This window comes from Corvus cornix, chromosome 21, assembly GCF_000738735.6.
Source record: "Corvus cornix cornix isolate S_Up_H32 chromosome 21, ASM73873v5, whole genome shotgun sequence".
Classification (NCBI taxonomy): Eukaryota; Metazoa; Chordata; class Aves; order Passeriformes; family Corvidae; genus Corvus; species Corvus cornix.
In genome coordinates, this window is record NC_046350.1 from 1,755,819 (window position 1) to 1,775,583 (window position 19,765).

General features: G+C 45.9%; 1 protein-coding gene across 2 annotated transcripts; it reads left to right on the top strand.

Moving 5' to 3' along the window:
• The first annotated feature begins 44 nt into the window (after positions 1-44).
• CLCN6 (chloride voltage-gated channel 6) lies at positions 45-17,179 on the top strand. Of its 2 annotated transcripts, none has more exons than XM_039563839.1 (23): positions 45-127; positions 902-961; positions 2,013-2,078; positions 2,597-2,662; positions 3,325-3,391; positions 3,785-3,891; positions 4,124-4,250; positions 4,821-4,888; positions 4,985-5,043; positions 5,696-5,828; positions 6,229-6,342; positions 6,602-6,768; positions 7,646-7,772; positions 8,134-8,260; positions 8,591-8,744; positions 8,839-8,998; positions 9,143-9,249; positions 9,849-10,035; positions 10,434-10,591; positions 11,383-11,539; positions 12,224-12,331; positions 12,737-12,862; positions 14,165-17,179. In XM_039563839.1, exons 1-23 carry the CDS (start codon positions 59-61, stop codon positions 14,243-14,245), a joined length of 2,595 nt encoding a protein of 864 aa, XP_039419773.1. In that variant the 5' UTR covers positions 45-58; the 3' UTR covers positions 14,246-17,179. The 2 variants fall into 2 exon arrangements, with proteins under 2 accessions (XP_039419773.1, XP_039419774.1); XM_039563840.1 differs by lacking the exon at positions 45-127 and adding an exon at positions 279-689.
• Positions 17,180-19,765: the final 2,586 nt, after the last annotated feature.

Consider the following 19,765-nt stretch of genomic DNA (forward strand, 5'->3'; position numbering starts at 1 on the left):
GGGCCGGCGCGGGGGGTGACGCGCGGCGGGCGGGGCGGGGCGGGGCCGGTGGCGGAAGATGGCGAGGTGCGGGGCCGGGTTGTGCTGCTGCTGCGGCGACCGGGAGAGCCGCACCCCGGAGGAGCTGGTACGGCCGCCGCCCCGCGCTCCCCTAGCCGCCCCCGATCCCCGTCCCCCCCAGACTCGTGCGTGTTGGCAGAGCCCCTTCACCCCGGGTCTCGGCCTGGCCCCACCCGCCTCTGGGGAACGCCTAAGGGCGGGCGGCTGAGGCGGGCGGTGAGCGGTGCTGTAGCGCTGGGCCCGGCGCCTCAGGGCCCGGTGTCGGCACCTCACGGACGGTGTTTTCAGCCAGCGGCTCCTGGCCCAGCCTCTCATCCGATGCTCGTCCCGGCGCCATAGCCCGTTTCTGCTCGTTTTGCTGCTGGGCCTGGCACTTCACTGCCAGTGCCGGAGCCCCGCGCTGTCCCTACCGCGGCCCGCATTCTTTGTCTGGGCCTCGTACCCTAGCCCCTGAAGCCGCTGCCCCTCGCAGCTGTAAGGGGGAGTGGTGCTGGCAGGGGCTCTCTTTAACTCCAGCACTGCCGAGTGCTCTCTTCAAAATTGTTGTCCTGTGCTCCCCTGTAACCCGTTGCTGTGATGGAAACGGGTTGTGGGTTAGGACTTTGCTGTCGGGAGCTCCTATATAGAAGGTGTGTGTTCTGGCTGAGGGACAAGCTGTAAGGTCAGACCCTGTAGCATTACCCCAAAGTAAGTGGTGATCTGATAACCCACACTCTCAATTTATAAGCCACAATGGTATAGGACTTACGTTATTTTGGGTTTGCTAGCAGTGTTCATGAACAGCTGCAGATGCATTCATTCCCTTCATGGTTTTCCTTTCCTGCATTTGTTTGTTTTGCAGACGATCCTAGGAGAAACTCATGAAGAGGAGGATGAGATCCTTCCACGCAAAGACTATGAGGTGGGGAATTAACTAATAGCAGCTTCTGATATTAATGTGAAAAGAACTGCAGAGAGGTTTTGATCTGTTTGAGTTTGTAACAGATTGGTACTCAAAATGGATCATTGGGTTGCCTTGGCATCAGCAGAAATAGCAAGAGTTGCTGTGCTTGCAAAGAACTGTTCCTCATCTTTGTATGATTCTGGGATAAAGCCATGTTAGTAGGTTGAATATCTGTTCTCAAGTCAGACTCTTGTTGAGAAAATTCATTTTCAGAGTTTGGTGCATTTTTCCACTTCTTCAGTGTGAGATTTACAGGCTCTGGTAGCCTTGTTTCCTGGTGACTGTAGAAATCATCTGTAGCTACTTGGTCACAGTTGCCTTTCTGCTGTCTGTTGTCATGCTGGCTCACAGCAGATCTTCCCATATATCAGATTCTCCTGCTTACAGGAGATTTTTGCTTTTTGCATCTCAATATGGTGGCCCTGAAGTATTTGGAGCAGTTGCTGTCAGTATGGGTGTCACCAGCCCAGCCTGTTACTGCTTGGCTTGAAAAGGTGAAGATGTGGATAGAACTAGTGGAGTTTTGTGAGTGTGACTGGGGAGCTATTGCTGTTAACTCCCTACTGTGATATACTGAAGAATTTATGCTGTTCATCTGGAGAGGAGTTCCTAGCTAGTGTTCCTGTTGTAGTGAGAGGGTGAATATAAAGATCCAGTGATATCCCCTGCACTGTCCAAGTGGAGACACTTAAAGAAGTCTAAAACTGTACAGTGTGACTTCAATATTTTAAAGATGTATAAAAATCGGCTGTGCTTCTGTTTGTTTCACTGTTTCTCTCAGCTTGGGCAGTGAAATTGTTCCGTTCTTTCACTTTGTGATTTTCAGGGTCTGACTGATGGAAATGTTTAAATTAAGTGGTTTCCAGGAGTATTTTCTCCTACTGTTGTTTGCAAAATTTACTGGGGGGTAGTAATGACTTCTGTAGTCTTCAACAAGGTCTTCTAGACATAATTTTTTTTCACAACCTGTTGCGGCTGATTCTCCTAAATTGACCTTTTGGCATTTCAGAGCTTGGATTATGATCGCTGTATCAATGACCCATACTTGGAAATTTTGGAGAGCATGGACAACAAGGTAGGACCTTGTTCGTTCATTAGCTAAAATGGTGGAAATTGTCCAGAAAAACTGTGGATTGAAAGTGTTCAAAGCCTTTTTGGATGTGGCTTTGACCAGCCTGGAAGGAGATGATGTTCCTGTCCATGGCAGGGGGGTGGAATGAGATGAGCTTTAAGGTCCCTTCCAACCCAGATTCTAATTCTGTGATTCTAAATATGCTCCACTGCAGGAAGCTTTATGGGTTTTTTCTTCTTTATGACAGAAGTTCTGTGTGTTCTCCTGGTTTCTCTATTACAAAAAAAAAAAAAAAAGGTGGAGATTATAGCTCCCAGCATCTCCTGTGATCCTCAGGTTTATAGTGAGCAAGATGCTCAGTCTTTCAGTTTCCTATTTTCAGTTTGCTGTTGTCACCACCTTCTGTTGATTTATCCCTCTGGCTGTAATTGAGCTGTGGAGCCTAAAGCCACCTTCCAGAAAATCCCTGTTTCTGTGTTGCTTTTATTTTACTTTTTTTTTTTAATCCTCTTTCTAAACAGAAAGCCCAGAAATATGAAGCAGTGAAGTGGATGCTGGTTTTTGCTATTGGAGTCTGCACAGGACTGGTAAGGGTCATGCTGTTTGGGGAATGAGGAAAATTCAGGAGACTAAGCAGGAATAATCTAGAAGTCAATGGCTAAGGAGTAAAGAAGAGGAAACATTCTCTTTCAAGATGATGAGAGCTTAGTAGCTGGAGTTGTCTTTTGGGAATTACAGCGTGTTGTTATAGACTGTTTTTCAGGGAGCCTTTTTTTTTCTTTCAGAATTTACTGTGTTTTCTTTGTAAGGTAGTCTGGCAAATATTTTAGTTTTGCATGCAGGAAAACTTGTCCAAAGCAAAGACTTAATAAGAAAAGATGCCAGTTTATGGCTGAACTGTGAAAATTAGCTGAGCTGACTATGCCTCAATTAAACACCAGTTTTCTTCTGGTACCCTTAAGTATGTTGAGGGTGTTAAAAATGCCTCCAGATTAGTACTTTAATGGGTACTGATCAGATGCAGAAATGCATCTCTTCAGGAATAATTCTAGGATGGATCTGTCCTGGGGAGAGAGAGGGAAGAAATCAGCGTTTCCAAAGCTGCTTTGCTCTGAATAAGCAAATGAAGATGTCTTCTTCATCTTCTGTTCTCCCCTGTGTACATATTTCTGGTAGGACTAACTAGAGGGTGGTCTTTATTATTTATATGTAGTAATTCCTGATGGCAATTCTGTCTTCTTTTTCCCAGGTGGGCCTCTTTGTGGATTTCTTTGTGCGGCTCTTTACCCAGCTCAAGTTTCGGGTGGTACAAAGCTGTATCTTTTACCTTGGGCCTTGTTAGACTCAAGTGACCTTTTCCATTCTGTTCCCATGTTTTGCTAAGAACAGCTGACTCTCACACTTCTGCCTTTGGTCATATTGTTCATGATTAAGCGAGTTTTCAACTTGCTTATGTGATTCAGCCCTTGAAACCAAGAAATGTTTCCAGTATCAGGTACATAAGCAGAGACTGAAAATTTAGTGGTTTCCCTTCCTCATAATTCAGTGTTGAGCTTTGAAAAGGAAGTCTGGCTTCCTGACAGTTGTTAGGTGCTCTGGCTGGATTAGGAAGCACAGGCTTGGCTCTTGATGCCAGTCAGAGGCCCAGGTATTACCAAGTGATTGTGTCTTGGTGTGGGGAACGTTGTTTTCCTTGACCATCCCTACAGCGGTGGAAGAATGCACTGAGAAAGGCTGCCTTGCGCTGTCCTTGCTGGAGCTGCTGGGGTTCAACCTGACCTTTGTTTTTCTTGCCAGTCTTCTGGTCCTGATCCAAGTAAGACTTTGGTCCATTGCTGCTTCTTACACAACCTTCCTTTCCTCTCACACAGGTCCTTGATATGAAATACCCTTGCTAGAAGCACTTTCTGCCCCAAAACCATCATACTAGCTTCACAGTGCTGTTTGATTTAGCTAAGCAGGGTCTCTTGGTCCCTTGCTTTCTGATGAGATGTTGTTGGTCGGGTATGAAATTAGTGCACCATAGTGTCAGTGTTGCTTTTCTGCAGCCTGTAGCAGCTGGGTCAGGAATTCCTGAAATTAAGTGCTACCTCAATGGGGTGAAGGTTCCAGGCGTTGTGCGACTGCGGACAGTGGTGTGCAAAGCTATGGGAGTGCTCTTCAGTGTGGCAGGAGGTAAGGAGGGCTCTGGCGTGTTGATCTTTCTGGGGGAAGGAGTCACTGAAGGGGAAAAAAAGCTGTCTCTGCTTACATAGGGCACAGAAGGCCCTGTCTTTCCAGTAGAATAATTTTGGTGGTTTGGAGCAGAGTCATGAGCCTTGAGTGCATTTATAGAGTAGAGAATAAACAGAAGGATCAGGGCTATCAGGGAAAAAGGTGGTTTTCTGAGTGGACTAGTCAGATGTGACTCTTTGTGGCACAAGAGAGAGACCTGAGAATGTTCCAGGACACATTGTCAGGAGCCCGAAGGCAGCAGGGCAGAATAACCTGGAGAGTTCAGAGTCCTTGTAACAGTTGTTTTTCAATTATTCCACCCACTTGGAGTGCAAAATCTGTGCAAGTCTTCACAAACATTTGGGGTTGTTGAGGGAGGAGGGTGTCGGCACCTCCCTGTGAGGAGCTACAGGCTTGGCACAGAGAGCTGTGCCATGGCATGGGAGTGGTGAGCTGATCTCTTCTGGCATTGTCAGCAAGGGAGGGTGGCAGTGGGGAAAGTGCGTTGCCTCATGAGCCCTGTTTTTCCAGGTCTTTTTGTTGGGAAAGAGGGTCCAATGATTCACAGCGGTGCTGTCGTGGGTGCAGGCTTGCCACAGGTTAGTGCTGGCCTGAGTCACTGTCCTGGTCATGGCACTGTTTTGTAAGAGTAAGTTTCTATCTCCTATGTTTCTAAATCTTTACTTTGTTTGTAGTTCCAGAGCATCTCTTTGAGGAAGATCCAATTTAACTTTCCCTATTTCCGCAGTGACAGGTACTGTACCCAGGGTGTGAAGGAGGGGAGAGGAGGATGAGTGAGCAGACTTCCTTGCGAGAATGGTGGTGGGCTGGGGTGCACCAGTCAGTTGTTCTATCAGTTTCTTTCTAGAGTCCTGCAGTTACATTCTGCAGCAAGACAACACCAGGATGTCACTCTTCCAAGCTCCTCTGGTCTCCATGTTCATAGATGTTCTCTTGTGCTGCTCAGCAGATCTCTACCCATTCAAACCTTTAATGTGGATGGTTGAATGGCTTCATTGTTGGGAACAAGCTGAGTTACTCACCCGTTATGATTAGGATATACTACAGAGAAGGCTAGGTCACCTGAATGTGAACAAATTCTTGCCTTTTCCTCTCTGTAATTCTTTCAAGTGATGTTGGAGTCCGTGGTTTGGGATGGTTCCTCACACACTGGGCAGTTGTGGGCTACCAGAATTTTGATCTGTGTTCGTGCCCTACAGAAAAAGCACAATGCTGCAGCTTAATGAACAAATGGTGGTGTCTGCCATGGCCAGCTTTGCGCCCAGCTCTCACTCCTGAATCCCTGGAATATATCCATACATGGGGATGATCTCTTACTTTTCAGAACCTAAGCATCTCCAGAGCTCTAATTTGCTAAACTGAGATTGTTTTTCTCTTCATTTCAGGGATAAAAGGGATTTTGTATCTGCCGGAGCAGCTGCAGGGGTTGCAGCTGCCTTTGGAGCCCCAATTGGAGGCACTCTTTTTAGTTTGGAAGAAGGTTCCTCCTTCTGGAACCAGGGACTTACATGGAAAGTGGTGAGTGATGACTCTGACTCTTCATGTGTGTTTCTTCCTTGAGACGAGGGCTCCCCTTGGGAGAGCTTGTCCATTGAGGGTGTTCAGATTATCGTATCTCTTCCTGAGCTCTCTTGGCAGGAGGGAGGTTGCCTGCTCTATCAGTTCTCCAGAACTACTAGAGATCAAGGGCAGAGATGAGCCTGGTATTATCTGGAGCTGTGGGACAGCTTTAGGCAGCAGATTCAGTGTACCTGGGAGAGAGGGCTTTTGTGCTTGGGCTCTCTGCAGTCTGATCCCTTCCCCAGTCAGTTCCTTTTCCCAGGCATAAGTCTCAAGGAAGAACTGACTGTGCCAATCTTAATTTTGGGAACCTTTGCTTCCCCTCCCTTTTTTTTTTTTTTTTGTCCTACTTCCACAGCTTTTCTGTTCCATGGCTGCCACCTTCACCCTAAATTTTTTCCGCTCTGGGATTCAGTTTGGAAGCTGGGGGTCTTTCCAGCTCCCTGGGCTACTGAACTTTGGGGAGTTTAAGGTAAGATTTATTGTTATTTCCGCACTCTCCAATCTCTTGTTAGTCCTGTGTTTCTGTCTGTTAGTTTGGAGGTTTCTTTTGACGTGCTTGTATTTCAGTGGAAGGCACTTGGTACTTAGCTGCAATACACTGATATCCTCTGACAGAATTGTTCCTCTTTGGTCTTAGCTGTTCTAAATCTCCAGCTGTGGAGACAGAAGTGTTGGTAGGAAATTGCAGCAACTACTGTAATGCTTTTTTTTTACACTTTTCTGTACAGTGCTCTGAATCTGATAAGAAATGCCACCTCTGGACAGCTGTGGACTTGGGCTTCTTCATTCTGATGGGGATTGTAGGAGGCCTTCTTGGAGCCACCTTTAACTGCCTGAACAAGAGACTTGCCAAGTACCGCATGCGCAATGTGCATCCCAAGCCAAAGCTGGTCAGGTATATGTGCTCTCTTGAGTTTGTGCAGGGATCTCTGCTCCCAAAGCAAAAGCATCAGCCTAGAAGACCCAGTGAGCAGGACTGGAGGAAATCCCAGACTGGGTATTTAAAAAATCACAAAATGAAGCCTCCACAGAACTAAAAAGTGAACACCAGAAACCAAATGTTACAGTCCCTGTAATTTCTTGATGACTCAGAGAGACAGAGAAAATTGTAATCCCTCTTGTAAGGGCAGTGAAGGGAGCTCTTTATCATAAAGGCTGAACAAACCCGAGCTTTGTCTCCATGCAGGATTTTTTTGTGTCCTTGTCCAAACTGATGTGGAAGGAATAGCTGATCTCGCTTTTTTTTTTTTTTTAATTTGTGTTGGTTTATTAAATCCACAATATCTGTGCTATTTAGGGAGGGAACTGCTGTGTTATTCTGAAAGTAGCTGTTTGTTTGCTCTAGACAGCTCCTAAACACAAAACCCAGGTTTAAAAAGCAAAAGAAGTGTATTTCAGCAGTTAGAAAAGAGATTGAGAGACTGTACATCACCCTGCCCAGTCCTATCTACCCTTTTTCCCTGTAAGGATGTACAGAACATTGCTTCCATGTGAACAGCCTCCTTACTGAACCCTGGGGCTTTTCATGTGTGACTGCTATGTGTTCTCTGGCCAGAAGTAGCTTCTTTTTGGGGCAAGCAATTAAAAAGGGGAGCTAAGGCAATCCCTGGGAACCAAGTCATAATTCAACTTGATTTGCAGCATCCCTTGTTCTGATGCTAAGCTATGGTGACTGCTGCTTCTCGCAGCCTTATCAAAGTCATGTGCAGAGCTGGGACTAGGTTACATTGCTGAGTGTGGCATCAGTGTATGGTTTCTGTTGTGTCTTTCAGAGTCTTGGAGAGCTTGCTTGTGTCATTAACCACCACCGTCGTGGTCTTTTTAGCCTCCATGGTTCTGGGGGAATGCCGGCAGATGTCTTCCAGCAGGCACAGTGGCAATGACACCCTGAGCCTGCAGGTGAGGGATTCTTATGTGAAGATTATATTCTCTGTCATATTGTTCACCCTGCAGAGTAGCACAGGCATGTAATGAGCTTTTGACAGTGTGCAGTACATAACAGAACTGCAGTGAGAGCCTGTGGAGGGTTGCAGGAGCTTGGGTTAATAATGAAAGCTACATTGTGCTTTTGTACAAAGCAACTCGGGCTCTGAGTCAAGGAGCCCCTTGATGTTGTAGGCCCTATCTCTGCTATTGATGTTTGGTCTGAACTTCCCAAAGGGTGGCTAACTGTAACAGAAGTGTTATTCCCATTCTGCCCAAAGGCTAATGTAGGAGACAGTCAAATTTAACCCTTTATGTCTTTTGTGTCCTGCATTAGGATATATCAGAGGATGTAAATTCAAGCATCAAAACCTTTTTTTGCCCAAATGAAACGTACAATGACATGGCCACACTCTTCTTCAACCCTCAGGAGTCAGCTATCCTGCAGCTCTTCCACCAGGATGGTGAGTAGTTAGGAGACTGCCTCATCCCATGCTTAAGCTTCAGAGCTTCATCTTACCTGGAACAGCCTTGTCATAAGCACCACAAGGCTAGGAGCTTCTTCAGGCCTTCATGGCTCTGGAGGACTGCTAGTACAACTGGTGAAAGTCTCCTTGATGGGAAGGCCTGCTTTTCCTCTCTTTTCACTTACTCATTGTCTGCATGTATGTTTGGACTGGGAGATTTGGTAGCTGTTGGGAGATGAGCCTGCTGTGAGCTGAGGGGTGGATGGTGCAATACTCTATCTTGGACAGATCTGTGCCCCTTTAGTCATGATTCTTCTTGTGTTACAGGTACTTTCAGCCCAGTCACCCTGTCCCTGTTCTTCCTTCTCTATTTCTTACTCTCCTGCTGGACATATGGGATCTCTGTGCCCAGTGGTCTGTTTGTACCATCACTGCTTTGTGGGGCTGCCTTCGGACGCCTTGTCGCCAACCTCCTCAAAAGGTGCATCAAGTGTGTGTGTGAGGGATGTGCTGCAGGTGCACCATGAGCTCTCAGGCAGGTTTTTCTAATCTGAAGGCTCTGTGGTTTGCTCTAGTTACATTGGCCTGGATCACATCTACTCAGGAACCTTTGCTCTGATTGGGGCAGCAGCATTCCTGGGAGGAGTGGTCCGCATGACCATCAGCCTGACTGTCATCCTCATTGAGTCCACCAATGAGATCACCTATGGACTCCCCATAATGATCACTCTCATGGTGAGTGCAGGGCCTTAGCTCTGGCTTTCTGCAGACTGCTTGAACATGTGCTGGCCCTGAATCTTTGTTACTCCAGGGCTGTCATAAGCCGAGGAGTCTTGTACTTGGAGCAACAACTCAGTAGACCTTCTGTTTGCTATGCAGGTAGCCAAGTGGACAGGAGACTTTTTCAACAAAGGCATCTATGACATCCATGTGAACTTGCGAGGAGTCCCTCTTCTGGAGTGGGAAACAGGGGTGGAAATGGATAAGTAAGGATGCTCCTCATAGCCAGGCTGTGGGTTAGAGTTTGTGGTGGGGGTTCTTGCTCAGAAATGCTTTAATGCGGGGGGATGGTGTTTCATCTCCAACAAACCTGGTTGCTTTGAGGAGCAACTGTGAGGGCTGCTGTGAAAGGAGTTGTGCACCAGGCCTGCGGCAGGAAAGAGATGCTGAAGCCCTTTCTGAGGGGGTGGATGGATGGAAATCTGCAGGATGGATTTGGGAGGTTCATCAAGAACTCTGTGAAACATTCCATCTGACTTTGCTTCTTATGGAGTGTCATCTTCTTCCCACCTGTTGTCTCTTCCCAGCAGTGTTTAAAAACTTCCTTTATTTTAAGTTGGAACATTCTACCTTTCCTCTAGTGCATCACTGATACAATGTTCTGTTATAAAAAAAAAAATCAATTGTGCCATCACTGCTGATACCACAATGAAGGTGAGCACACAGGTGCAAGAAGCTAGCAGAACTTAACTGCAGCAGACTCCTTCAGGATCTTGTTTAGGGACTGGTTTGTTTCCATGTTTGTTCATCGCCAGCCTTCTGTCACTGACACGCATGCAGCAATCTTGGATTTCTGTTTCTTCAGACTACGAGCCAGTGACATCATGGAACCCAACTTGACATACGTGTACCCGCACACCCGGATTCAGTCCCTTGTTAGCATCCTGCGCACAACTGTCCATCATGCCTTCCCTGTGGTGACAGAGAATCGGGGCAATGAGAGGGAGTTCATGAAAGGCAATCAACTAATAAGTAACAACATCAAATTCAAGGTAAAGAGTTGCTCGTTTGATAGGTTGAAGAGTAGAGAGCTTTGTTTTGCATATGAAATGGCCTTGCTTTAGTTATTTAGGCTTTTGGGCAGAATTCAGGTCAGAGATAAGCACCTACTGCAATACAGAGTTTTTAAGAACTCCATTTCATTCCATGCAGAGCGGGCTGTATTCCTGGAGGCAGAAGTTAAGAGGACAAAGTAATCTTTAGGATAGACATGGAAAAGTTTGGATTTGTTATTATATTGCAGTCCTATTGGCTATTCTTAGAAGTCCTGCAGCAGCAGTGGCTAATGAACATGTTACGTGGTGGCACAAAGCTATGATCAAGTATTTCATAGTCACTCTTGGATAACTGTTGACTTGCTTAGTGAGTATCTGAAAATCGTTGTATCCAGAAATCCAGCATCCTCACCCGAGCTGGAGAGCAGCGCAAGCGTAGCCAGTCCATGAAATCCTACCCTTCGAGTGAGCTGCGTAACATGTGTGATGAGCACATAGCCACAGAGGAGCCTCCTGAAAAGGAGGATCTGCTGCAACAAATGCTGGAGAGAAGGTGAGATCCTGGTAGGCACAAACATATGGAAACAGGGTTTTTCCATGTGTTGAGATGTGTTATAGAGAATGCTTCGTACAGGTTCTGTCATTCCATATGTCAGCAGAAACAGTGCTGGTGTCCATGTTCTAGAACTGATTTGTCAGGTGTCAGGAGCCAGTGCTCTGGCTCACACCTGTGACCGAGTCCCAGGCAAGTGGGTTGATTATGTCCAACCTCTTAAATTTCCTTCAAACACCTACACAAATATATTTCCTGGAGAGGATGGAGTACCTGGGAAGATCTCTGCAGAAATCGATGTCCTCTTGTCTGCAAAAATGAGTGATCTGGAAAGCTCACTTATCCTAGGTAATGACCTGGTGCCACGATACTGATCCCACCTTTCTGGTAAATGGCCTGAGTCACCAGGCTTGCGTTGCTGTTGCTTCCAAGCAGAAGGCCAGTCTAGTGAATCATTTTCTAAGTTAGTGATTGTGACTTTCATGAGTGGCATCCTGACCCTGACATTTTGCCAGATGCTTTAGCATTTATTAGAATCTGAATAATTTGGCACTGAAAATTGCTTTAATAGCAAGTGATTTGAAATTGAGTTAGGAGACTGTCCCATTCTGCTGCTCTGACCACATAATGGCTCTTGACCCCTTTCTCCTATTTTGTTTTGTGAAGACTTGCTTGTCCCTAGCAAGAGCCCCTGAAATGTTCAGGAGAAGGTTGCAAAGAGCTGAAATAGCTGCTCTTTTGGGAGTTGGGGTATGTGAAGCTTGTAACACATGGTGTTAAATCCATCACAGATACACTCCTTACCCCAACCTGTACCCTGACCAGTCTCCCAGTGAGGAGTGGACCATGGAGGAACGCTTCAGACCCTTGACCTTCCATGGCTTGATCTTGCGCTCACAGCTGGTCACCCTTCTTGACCGGGGGGTTTGCTACTCCGAGAGCCAGTCGGTGAGTCTTCCGGTTCAGGAATTGCAGCATAGACATCCCTGCCTCCTCAGCTGAGGAGGTTGGGAACAATATTCATGGGCTGTCAAAAAGAATTTACCTATTTTTACACTTTAAGGAATGCATGTGTGTTTTAAAAGTTGCAGACAGGTAATGTGAATTCTCCCTTGCAGCTCTTAGAGTAAAGAAAGTTGAATTTCTGTTTAAGTATCCCCAGGAAAAGGACAGCCACTGTTTACAAAGTCATCCAGCAGACCTGTTCGTTGCATAACGATGTCATCCTGTCAGAACTGGAGAATAGAGGGCAGATATTAAATGCAAATAGAGCACCCAGCTGTATATACTGTGTGTTCTACTGCTGTGTGTTGAGGTCTCACAAGAACAACGTCAGCTGTGTCACTGAGATCAGTGAGAGTATCTGAGGCCCAGCTCCTATAAGGCTGATTTCCTGCTGCCCTCCAATGTCAAGTGTAGATTAGTCAGAAGTTGGGGAGCAGGTCCATTCTGTGTCAGCTAAAGGCCTGCATAGGTTTGGGTAACAGCACCTCTGCAGAAGGTGGATGTGTGGGTGTGGGAGAAGGAGATCTGGGGGAGCAATTGCAGGGCATGGTTTCCTGTGCTGCTTGCAGCCCCTGTGTTGTCCGGAATGGTGACACATGGGTTCAGTGGGGTTTGTTTTAATTGCAGAGTGCAAGTCAGCCCCGTCTGTCCCATGCAGAGATGTCAGAGGATTATCCCCGCTATCCAGATATCCATGATCTGGACCTCACACTGCTGAACCCTCGTATGATAGTGGTAAGATATGCACTGCAGTGTGACAGTGTCTCCTGATACATATTCACGATTGTCCAAAGCCTTTAAAAAACATTGAGAGCATGCTTAATACACCCTTTGGTGCAGTGACCAGCATCCTGTGCTCCTCAAACACTCGGCCTTCTCTGCATGTGGAAATCCCCTGCTATGAGGTAACAATGTCTATTGTTGCTTTACTTCTAGAATAAGGTGTTGCCTGTCCAGTTCAACTTCCCAACAAACCAAATGAAAATAATGTCATATTTGTGCAGAAATAGAAGATGATCCCAGTCAAATACCCTGTCCAGGCATCAGTGCCATGGAGGACTTGTAAGAATTGCTGGTTGGTGATTCCTAGAGACAGTGAAAATGCCTCTTGTAAATAACATGATTGTTTTTCTTTCTTAGGATGTCACCCCATACATGAACCCATCACCCTTTACTGTCTCTCCAAATACTCATGTGTCACAAGTCTTCAACCTGTTCAGGACAATGGGACTCAGGCATTTACCAGTTGTAAATGCAGTTGGAGAGGTGAGTCCTTGTCTTTTCTTAGCTGAGCAAGGAGGCCACAGTGTTTGTGCAACATTTTCCATCTTTGATACAATTAGGATCTCTTCTAACATCAAACAGAAATGCTTTACAGAGATCAGAATGTGATCTTTTTAGGGCCCTGAAGGCTTGTTGATTACTGTGACTTTGTTGCCATCTTTTGTGTCCCAGCCTGCTTCCCCTTTACCTGCAAAGAGCAGGATGTGCATCTCTCCTGTTTCAGGTGTGCAGCCTGTAGAACTGTCCCATTCTTGTATCTATTGAGAGGCCTTGAGCTCATCAGAGGCCACTAATTTACCTTTCCTTTCACAGCTTTATTCAAGGCCAAGAGCAAAATTTCCTATATGTTGGGGCAAGAGGTTTGTCTGTAGGAACAGAATTGTATTCTGTTCCTACTCACAGGAGCAGCAAAGCAAAGGACTGTTTAAATGGTTTGTGCTTGACTCACTGTCCTTGTCTCTTTGCCATCTACAATGCTCAGGAACTGTCGGTAGATGTCAGCAACTTCCTATAACCACAATGAGAAGCTGTTTCCTTTAAGCCTGACCGGGTCTGTGTGAGGCAGCACTGCTTTTTCTGCCTTGGGGTTCCCCGTAGTTACTCTGCAGAGCCTGTGAGTTGCAAACAAGAGATGTTGGCTTGTTCCATTTTAGTACAAGATGCTCTTGCAGTACTAGAGAACAGCCTAGTTCTAAACTCTTTCAGTATGTAAAATCAGTGAGGTGTTTCATGAGCTGAAATGTGGACAGCAGGCTGGGAGAGAGTCCCTTTTGTCACCTGCCAGTGTGCAGTCACCTCTTAGCTAGTCTTGACCATTTCTCTGTTTTGGCCTATAGAGCTTCCTTGAATGTATCTGATAGGAGCTATCTGAAGTCATGCCCTGTGGAATACCAGAAATGTCTTGAATGAAGCCATAAAAGACAGCTTTGTTATTTCTAATTGCAGTTTTCACTTCCCGAAGGATTTAGTTACATCCTTATGCCATCTGACACAGAAAGGATTTCTCTTCCTAGGCAGGGGGTCCTGCTGGTTCCACCACAGCAATGGTTAAACTGTTTGTTCGGGTAGTTAAATCAGCATTCTTGCCTGGAGAGTAAGTGTTGGGAGAGGGAGGGATGTTGTTTGAACTTGAATCCACTCTAACTCAGCACTGGCCAAGAACTGCTTTCAGGTTTCCTCCTTTTGGGGTGTTGAAAAGAATGACCACTCTGTTGTGGATGTCTCTTAGTGGCTCATCTCTGATACCGACTTGTATCTTTTCTTCCTCTTTTCTTCCTGTTTAAGGTTGTTGGGATAATCACTCGGCACAACCTGACCCATGAATTCCTGCAGGCAAGACTGAGACAACACTATCAGACCATTTGATGCCCCTGCCCCACTGTCAGTGTGGCTTCCTCCCTCCTCCAAGCCTGCACACACGCTCGCATTCTGCTTGGACCCCACAAGGCCCAAGACTTGCCGTTTGGCTTCTCACATGCATATCAAGCCTGGGGAACTGGAAAACATCTTGCTAGCCAGAGAATTAGAGGAGCTGCCTGAGCCCAGAGCTGTTGATTGGCCTCCGGCACTTGGTTTGACAACTCTTGATCCAGGTGTTTTCTTCCCCTGTCCCCCAGTTATCTCTTTCCATCAGATGTTGTCCTAACACTGTGTGTTCTGCCGTTTTGTTTTGGGGTTTTCTTAAGAGTTGGAAAAAAGAACCATTGCCACTATGTCCTGGGCAAAGAACTGCAGCATCTTTCCCTTCCTCCTGTATGACTGCCTTTTCCTCTTCCTCCCTTGTTTCTGCAACTGTTGCCTTATTTTTGTGAGAAGGGGGTTGCTGTCACAGCTGAGAGGAGATACTGAAGTTTGCAGAGACCAAATAGCTGCTCTGGAGGATGGTTTTTTGCAAAAGCAGTATTAAAAAATCCAGCATTTTGGAAATATACCGCTCTTTGCAAGTGTTCCCCTTTGCCTGTGTTTTTTCACTGTCTTCATTTGTTCTTAATTTCTTTCCTTCTTCCATGAGGAAATGTTTCTGCTGTGATGTTTTTGACAGCAGATGACTTTTGAGAGCAGCTCAGCAGATTTGGAGTTCAAAATGGTTACATTTCAGTTACTGTTTGGGTTTATGAATATATTTATATATGTTTATAAATATGTTTGCAAAGCATCTCAGAGAAGGGAGATCTCTTTCCTGTTAGCTGTTGCTACTATCTCCCTGTAAGAGACTCTTCTAAGGTGCTTGGTGGCACTCCACTTTGACATTCCTGCATTTCTTGGCATTTGTAGGCACTTTGTCCTTGCACTGCTCAAACAGTGAGAGCCTGGGGCACCTTTCCAGCTGGAGTCAGAGACCAGGGAACCTCCAGTGCTTTCTGGAGGCAAATAGAACTGAGGGTCTTTGGACTTGGTTGAATTATCTCTGTGTCATGAGAGGAGCTGCTGTAGTTTCAGGCTGCCATAAGGAGGGATACTTGGTGCTGGTAACTTAGGTAGGATCTGCTGCAGGTGATAAGTGGGGCTGTCTGTGCTCTAAAAATGCTTGGGATAATGTTTGCAACTGCAACAGTCTGTGAGGGTAAAATCAGCACTTAGGAGCCAGTTGCAGCCAGTTCAGTGCTTTAGCAGGTACCATCCTGGCCAGCACCTGTATTGTTCCAGCAGGCACCTGCCCTCCTGAGTTCTCTGTGCAGATAACCCTCAGTGGGAAGCCAGTGCTGTGCCTCAGGGACTGCAGAACTGATTGGCTTGATAAAGCACAGAGCATTCTCTCAGCCAAGAGACTGGGCCAAGTTACATGGGGAATGTATTCCAGAAAAGCTTCTATACAGCCTCTGAGCCCTCCAGTTAACCTGTTGTCTGCCATAAGGAGCTAGCTATGTGGGAGCTGGGGCAGAAGGAAGGCAGACTTTGTTGATTTGCTGTATTTCCTTAAAACATAGGAGTTGGCATCAGCTACTACTCTTGATTGGCGAGTTCTTTCCCTGTAAGTAGAGAAAGGATGTTTGTTCTGTCTGGATAGTCTCTGCAGGTGATGTCTAAAATGCCTGTGCTCCCTGAGCTCTGAGCTATCCCAAGAAACTTGCAGCACCCTTTTGCACTCCCTGAAGCTGGACTCTTAAGTTTGAAATATGCTTATGTTAGGCTACCTTTCATTCAAAGGATTTGTGCTCCTGGGTAGTTACAAATCACAGGAATCCTGGTTTTGTGGGATTTCAGATCACTCAAATGTGGAATTGGCAATCCTGTACTGTTAGAGCACCTGTCAAGAATGTCCTGTGTCTCTCCATGACAAATGTTTTTCCTCCTGCTCATGTTAAGTGTGTATGGAAGGGAAGGTTCCCTCTGTTCCTGCACATGAATAGGGCTCCTTAGGTCGTTTGCCTTGAGCTGGTCCTGTTTTATTTCTGTACACAAACAGCAGGATATTTTGCTGCAGGATGTCTTTGTCATTGCTGCTGAGGCTGGAGTTGGGAAATCCAGACAAGTTCGGCTGGAGAATCTCGTCAAGGTTTTTCTGAGCACCAGATGCTTCCCCATGAGAAGGCACCTTGCCTTCAGCCTGTTGGCAGCACTGGCTGCTCTGCCTCGGCATCTTATTCAAGTGTTTCAGCTAGAGAACACACCCTTCCATTCTTTCAGTAAAGAAGTTTTCAATGAGGATGGTGGGTGACCCTGTCAGCTGCTTTAAAGGGAAATCTCAGCATGCAGTTACTGTTCTGTAGACTGCAGAAAAGGAATTACAAGTTCACCTGACATTTGAAGATGCAGCATTTCCCTTCTGATGAGGACTGATGCCAAGGTACTTGTGTTGAATCAGTCTTGTTTTCACACTTTAGTTACTTAATTCCCTTCTTAAAGCACACTTACTGCTTCTACCCTGGCTCTAGTTGCTTAGTGATTTACCAAGAGACTCACTCTAACCTACGTGCCTGTAACATTTTAACAGAGCACCACTAAGGGAAAAATAATCCAGAACTGGATTAGTTCTGATGGCAAGGTTAGGGGGTTGGTCTGGAACCTTCTTCCTTGCCTCATGGTTTCCTGTGCAGTGTTAATTATGCCATTTTGAATTATTAATTATTGTGAGCCATTCCAATGGTAGCAACTCACCTTTCCTTTTTTTTTTTTTTTGCACTGTTTTTTGTTATGAAGTGATGTAAGCTAATTCCATGGTGTGTGTATATAAATCGTATTTTTTTTTTTAATTTGTACGAATATATTTTTGTTTGAACTATGGCACTTGGGAAGTATTCATGTAACTGTAACATGTCTGAGAGTAAAATGTTTGTGTGTCTCCTTCAGCACTTTCAAGACCTTTTGATGTTTCTAGTAGTATTTTATTTTTGCCCTTTTGATGTTTCTAGTATTGTTTTGTTTTTGCCCTTTATGAAAATAAAACTAGTAGAACATGGCAACATCCAAGAGCATGATTTGAGGTAGTTGGGTAGTTGCTATTTATGAGCTGTCTGGATCTAACAGTTTGTGCAGAAGGTGCTCTTAGACTAGGCAGAGGGGAATGGCTGTGATCCTTTAGGTTGTGACCACTGTAGTTCTACATTCTCTCACAACAGCTGTTTCAAAGGAGAGAATTGCCATGTTTGATAGGTAGCTAAATTGTGCACATTGTGCTGCTTTTCTTACCTGAGAACTCACCTTCCTCCCAGTAAGTTAATGACGGAAGTTTAGAGTACAATGTGACACCTCTTGTTTTATAGCTGGCTTCTCCAGGGTGTGAAAGATGTTAATTTCATCTTTAATGTTTATTCAGTTTGTGGCTATCTTTCCTACTTTGTCCTGCCGTCTGCCTTACAGAAAAGAATTTATCACATTTTTTGAGCTTTCATCACATGCTTACAAGCCAAACATGTAAGTACAGTCTTTGTGCACTGTAGAAATATGTGACCCAAAAAGCTCACTGCCTTTCTGTGTTTCTGTGGATCAGGGGCTGTGTTGTACAGGATGCACATAGTAACTCTCTGAGGCACTCTAGCACAGAGTTAGCCAGCAACTTGTCTGGCTCCTGCCCCCTGGCACTCCCTTGGTGGGTATGTAATGCCAAGGAAAGCCTGAGATAGGTAAAACCATCTCTTGGGAGGGAATGGTGGAAAATCTGGTTTGGGGAGCTAAACAAGTGCCACAGTGGTCTTAACTAAGCAAGGAATAGGAAGGATACATAGCAAGGGTAGGAAGGAGTCATCAGGAGAAAGGACTGGGCAACTCTGCTTCAGCTCTCTTCTGCCTTTGATCATAAATGCAGGAGGGAATGGGAGAGGTTTATAGACTCATTGAATCCAACCATGTGTCACTGTCCCTGTAACGGCACACTGGGGCTCTAGCAGAAAAATTTAGTGGTGTTCAGTGAGGTTATTACTATTTTTTAAATTTTTGCTTTGCTAGCAGGATACAAGCTGCCTCTTCAGTGTATGTGCATTCCCATACAGGCATGTACATTCCCATACAGGCAAGGGCATTCCTAGGTGTGCATCGTGCAACATGCACTGGAAGGAACAGAGGATGTCTGCCCAGAGCTTTGTCTGTGCAGGGATGTAGGGAGAGAGTGAAGCTGCTCTTCTTGTCCAGGGCGCTGAAGGGCTTTCCAGCGGTGGTGGGATACACTCAGTCTCCTCTGCATCCACTGTTTGTTCAAATGCTGTGTGTGAAAAGGCTTAATGGGAGCTGGGATGAGACGGCAGTGAGCTCCACCACTGTCTGGGAAGGGAGGGGAGTCGGTCGGTGAGGTTCGGACGTTGAGATCACGGTTTAAAAGTGAGCAGGGTGTCCTTTTCTTCAGGCTGTTTCAATTGCTGTATGGGCTATGTATGGTTTAACACACATCTTACTGATCCTTTAAGCATTTGGAGCAGAGACTGGAACCCATATATGCCTGTTTCAGTAGAAAACAATATTGTGTTGAAAATTCATGACTAACAGATAAGACATGACAACGTTGAGACCTTTGTTGGCTCCCCCAGCAGCTCTTTGATGCCTATACTAGAGAATATCTCTGGAATGGCGGAATTACCACACCAGTTTTATCTTTCTTTTCTATCCTCCCCATTCCCAGCATAGCAGGCCTGACTCTAGCTGCCTTCCCACCACCTTCTGTTTTCATAAACTTCCCCTCCTCCCCACTCTGCATTTTCTGTACAGGATTGTGCTGGTTTTCCAAGAGAGCAGTCAGGAGATGGGAATGGAGGGGGAAGGTCTTACAAATCTTCCTTCTTTCCCACATAAAAGTGTGGGACACACTTATCAAGCAGATGTCAATCAGCAAATCTTGGCCTTTAGGGGCCAAGATTCAGGGTAAGTAAGTCAAGCAAGCTGGCTGTGGCCAGATTGGGATGTGAATGGGCACAGCTCCACATCTCCCTGCAGCAGCAGAGGGTGTGTGCCCTGTAGTTCACATATGATTTCTTAGAGAAACCAAGCAGTGCTGACAGCTCCTCTTAGTATTATTGCCTGCCAACTTGGATTTCAGTGGAAGCATTTTGTTTACTGGGAAGCTGGATAGGGATAGTGCAGTGTCTGAGGGGCAAAGAAACCATCAAATCTAATTTGCAAGTATACCCCACACCAAGCAGACCCCTATTCCAAACAAGGCTCATGCCTTACAGAGTGCATGGAGCACGCCAGTGGAATTACTGTGTTTCAGAGTCCAAAGGAAAGCAAGCTGCTGAATTATGCACTGCCAGTCAAGGGTACTGCCAAACGCTGTCAGGAAGTTGGAATGAAGTCTGGCAGGGCAGGAGGTGGCAAATGTCATAATAGCTGTGTGGAGGGTGTTAGCTTGGTCCTTCCCTGGTACCACTGGGGTATTTCTTCATTTACATGATGGCTGTTCGAACCCAAGATTGTTCCCTGCTCTCTCTGATCCAGCTCTCACAGCAACAGTGGCAG

Excerpts from the sequence above, each read along its gene's own strand:
- CLCN6 (XM_039563839.1), top strand. The coding sequence starts at position 59 with ATGGCGAGGTGCGGGGCCGGGTTGTGCTGCTGCTGCGGCGACCGGGAG. Across the intron at positions 128-901 it reads GCCGCACCCCGGAGGAGCTG|ACGATCCTAGGAGAAACTCA; the intron begins GTACGGCCGCCG and ends TTTGTTTTGCAG. Across the intron at positions 11,540-12,223 it reads GCTACTCCGAGAGCCAGTCG|AGTGCAAGTCAGCCCCGTCT; the intron begins GTGAGTCTTCCG and ends TTTTAATTGCAG.